This window comes from Phytophthora infestans, genomic scaffold (assembly GCF_000142945.1).
Source record: "Phytophthora infestans T30-4 supercont1.782 genomic scaffold, whole genome shotgun sequence".
Taxonomy (NCBI): Eukaryota; Oomycota; class Peronosporomycetes; order Peronosporales; family Peronosporaceae; genus Phytophthora; species Phytophthora infestans.
The window spans coordinates 40,753-42,635 of record NW_003303021.1 but is presented as its reverse complement, the minus strand read 5'-3'; the positions used below and the strand labels follow the sequence as shown (position 1 = coordinate 42,635).

Genomic DNA, 1,883 nt, shown 5'->3' with positions numbered 1-1,883 from the left:
GGCTCCTTGACCTTGACAGCACCTCCGGCTACCGGACACCGCTGTGCTAGACCGTTTGGAGCTTCCTGGATCTACGCAGCAACATTTATTAAGCCACACCTATAGCAGCAATTCCGCATAGCCGTATTGACGCACCTCGACTGTGGTGGTGGCGCCCCCTCGCCCCCTCCGTATTACTTCACCACGAACGTTTATTTCACAGGCCATGTCTGGCAAAGATCCTCTTGTGCAAGAAAGCGCTGCCTCAGTGGTGCGTGGTGTCAATGGCGCCGCATATCTTGTCCTTAAGCGGTGGTGACTTGCTCTGTGTGGGGCGTTTTCTGTTGTGTGGATAGTGCTAATTTTAAGTAACAATGGTGTACCACTGGCCGCCAGTCTGGCGCTCGTTTCGCAAAGGCTTTGCGGCAAAGCACACACGTGCACTGTACTTGCTCTGCTGTAGTGCTATTATGCATTTTGTGGTTGTGAGTGTTGGTCTCCTCCACACCACATGTACACCAACCTCGTAAATATTATTGATCTAGAAGCTGTATTGACCATCTAGAACTGGGTTTTTACCAGAATTCTAGATGGTTGGCTGCTGCTCAGCCACGCATCACTTACTCTCTTCAATCTCAATCTCACTCTTCTTTTTACTAAGTTCTTCGCAAGTGTTCTTCCCTTTTCTTCCAATTCTGCCAACGCCGAGTCCTATGGCTCGACAGTGGTGGTGGACGCTGGTTCCAGTAGTGTTTATGGTATTTTGTCGCATTCCCCATCTTTTTCTTTCTCTTGCGATGCAATGAAAGTTTCATTATGAAACATTACAAACCTGCTGTTTTCCGGCACTGCACGTGGCACGTACTGTAGGCATGTCCGAAGCTTCTGAATTACGTTTTTTGCCCTATCCATAATTATCGCAAGAATGTCCAGTGGACATTGTCCACAACTGTTTTTGGCAAACTTTGCTAGCACCACAGCTTCCGGCTTGACTCAACCCGGAAGCCTTGACGGATAGCCCGTATGGTATATCCCGGACGATATGCTCGACCAGATCATTTTGGTTTTCACCACTCCGGGACCTTCGAAGGACCTAATAGGTGCTAAATCCTCCAAACAGTCCGAACGATGAAGATTGTACAGGTTGGCGCCTTCGCCGCGACAGTGGCATCCCTTGCGACGTTCACGTATGGCTACTCGTTTTCCGATGTTTCCACGACGGTCAATACCGAGAAAGAGAGCACTGGCTTGACTGCCAATGAGGAGAACCGCATTTACGAGGGTTCAGATGCAAACATCGACAAGTTCCCGTTCCTCGCTAGTCTGCGTGATTCTTTCTTTGACGAGACCTTCTGTGCCGGTACGCTCATCGCCCCCCAGTACATTCTTACGGCTGGTCATTGCATTAGGACTAGCGAGATGGACATTGTCGCCACTTTTGGTACGAACGACAGCACTGGTTCTGGCTCCGGTGAAGCCACCTCGATACCCGTCATTAAAGGTTTCCGCCACCCGTTGTACAAGAAGAAGGAGCACTTGTACGATGTGGGTTTGCTTAAACTCAAAAAGCCGATTAAGCGCAAAACGGCAAAGCTGTGCGCAGCAGACGGATCCAGCAACAAGGTCGGTACCCTTGGTACTGTTCTAGGATGGGGCAAGACCGAGACCAGCGGCGAGCTGGGCAGCCCTATCCTGCAGCAGCTCACGCTTCCTGTCATCTCGAACGCGGAGTGTGGCAAATTTAAGAAGTACGTTGGCCGTGTCACGGAAGGTATGCTGTGTGCCGGAACCGGTGACGGCAGGGACACGTGCAATGGTGACTCGGGTGGTCCGCTTCTCGTGGACGGCAACATCCTCATTGGATGCGTGAGCTGGGGAAGCAAGTGCGGTGAACAGGCTGGTAT

At 51.1% G+C, this 1,883-nt stretch overlaps 1 protein-coding gene across 1 annotated transcript; it reads left to right on the top strand.

Annotated features, from left to right (window-relative positions):
* Window positions 1-1,049: 1,049 nt before the first annotated feature.
* On the top strand, window positions 1,050-1,871 carry PITG_21623 (serine protease, putative; the record flags this gene model as incomplete). The annotated part of the gene is made up of 2 exons (XM_002996842.1): window positions 1,050-1,750; window positions 1,864-1,871. The coding sequence occupies 2 exons, from the start codon at window positions 1,108-1,110 to the stop codon at window positions 1,869-1,871; spliced, it is 651 nt and encodes a 216-aa protein (XP_002996888.1).
* Between the last annotated feature and the right edge of the window lie 12 nt (window positions 1,872-1,883).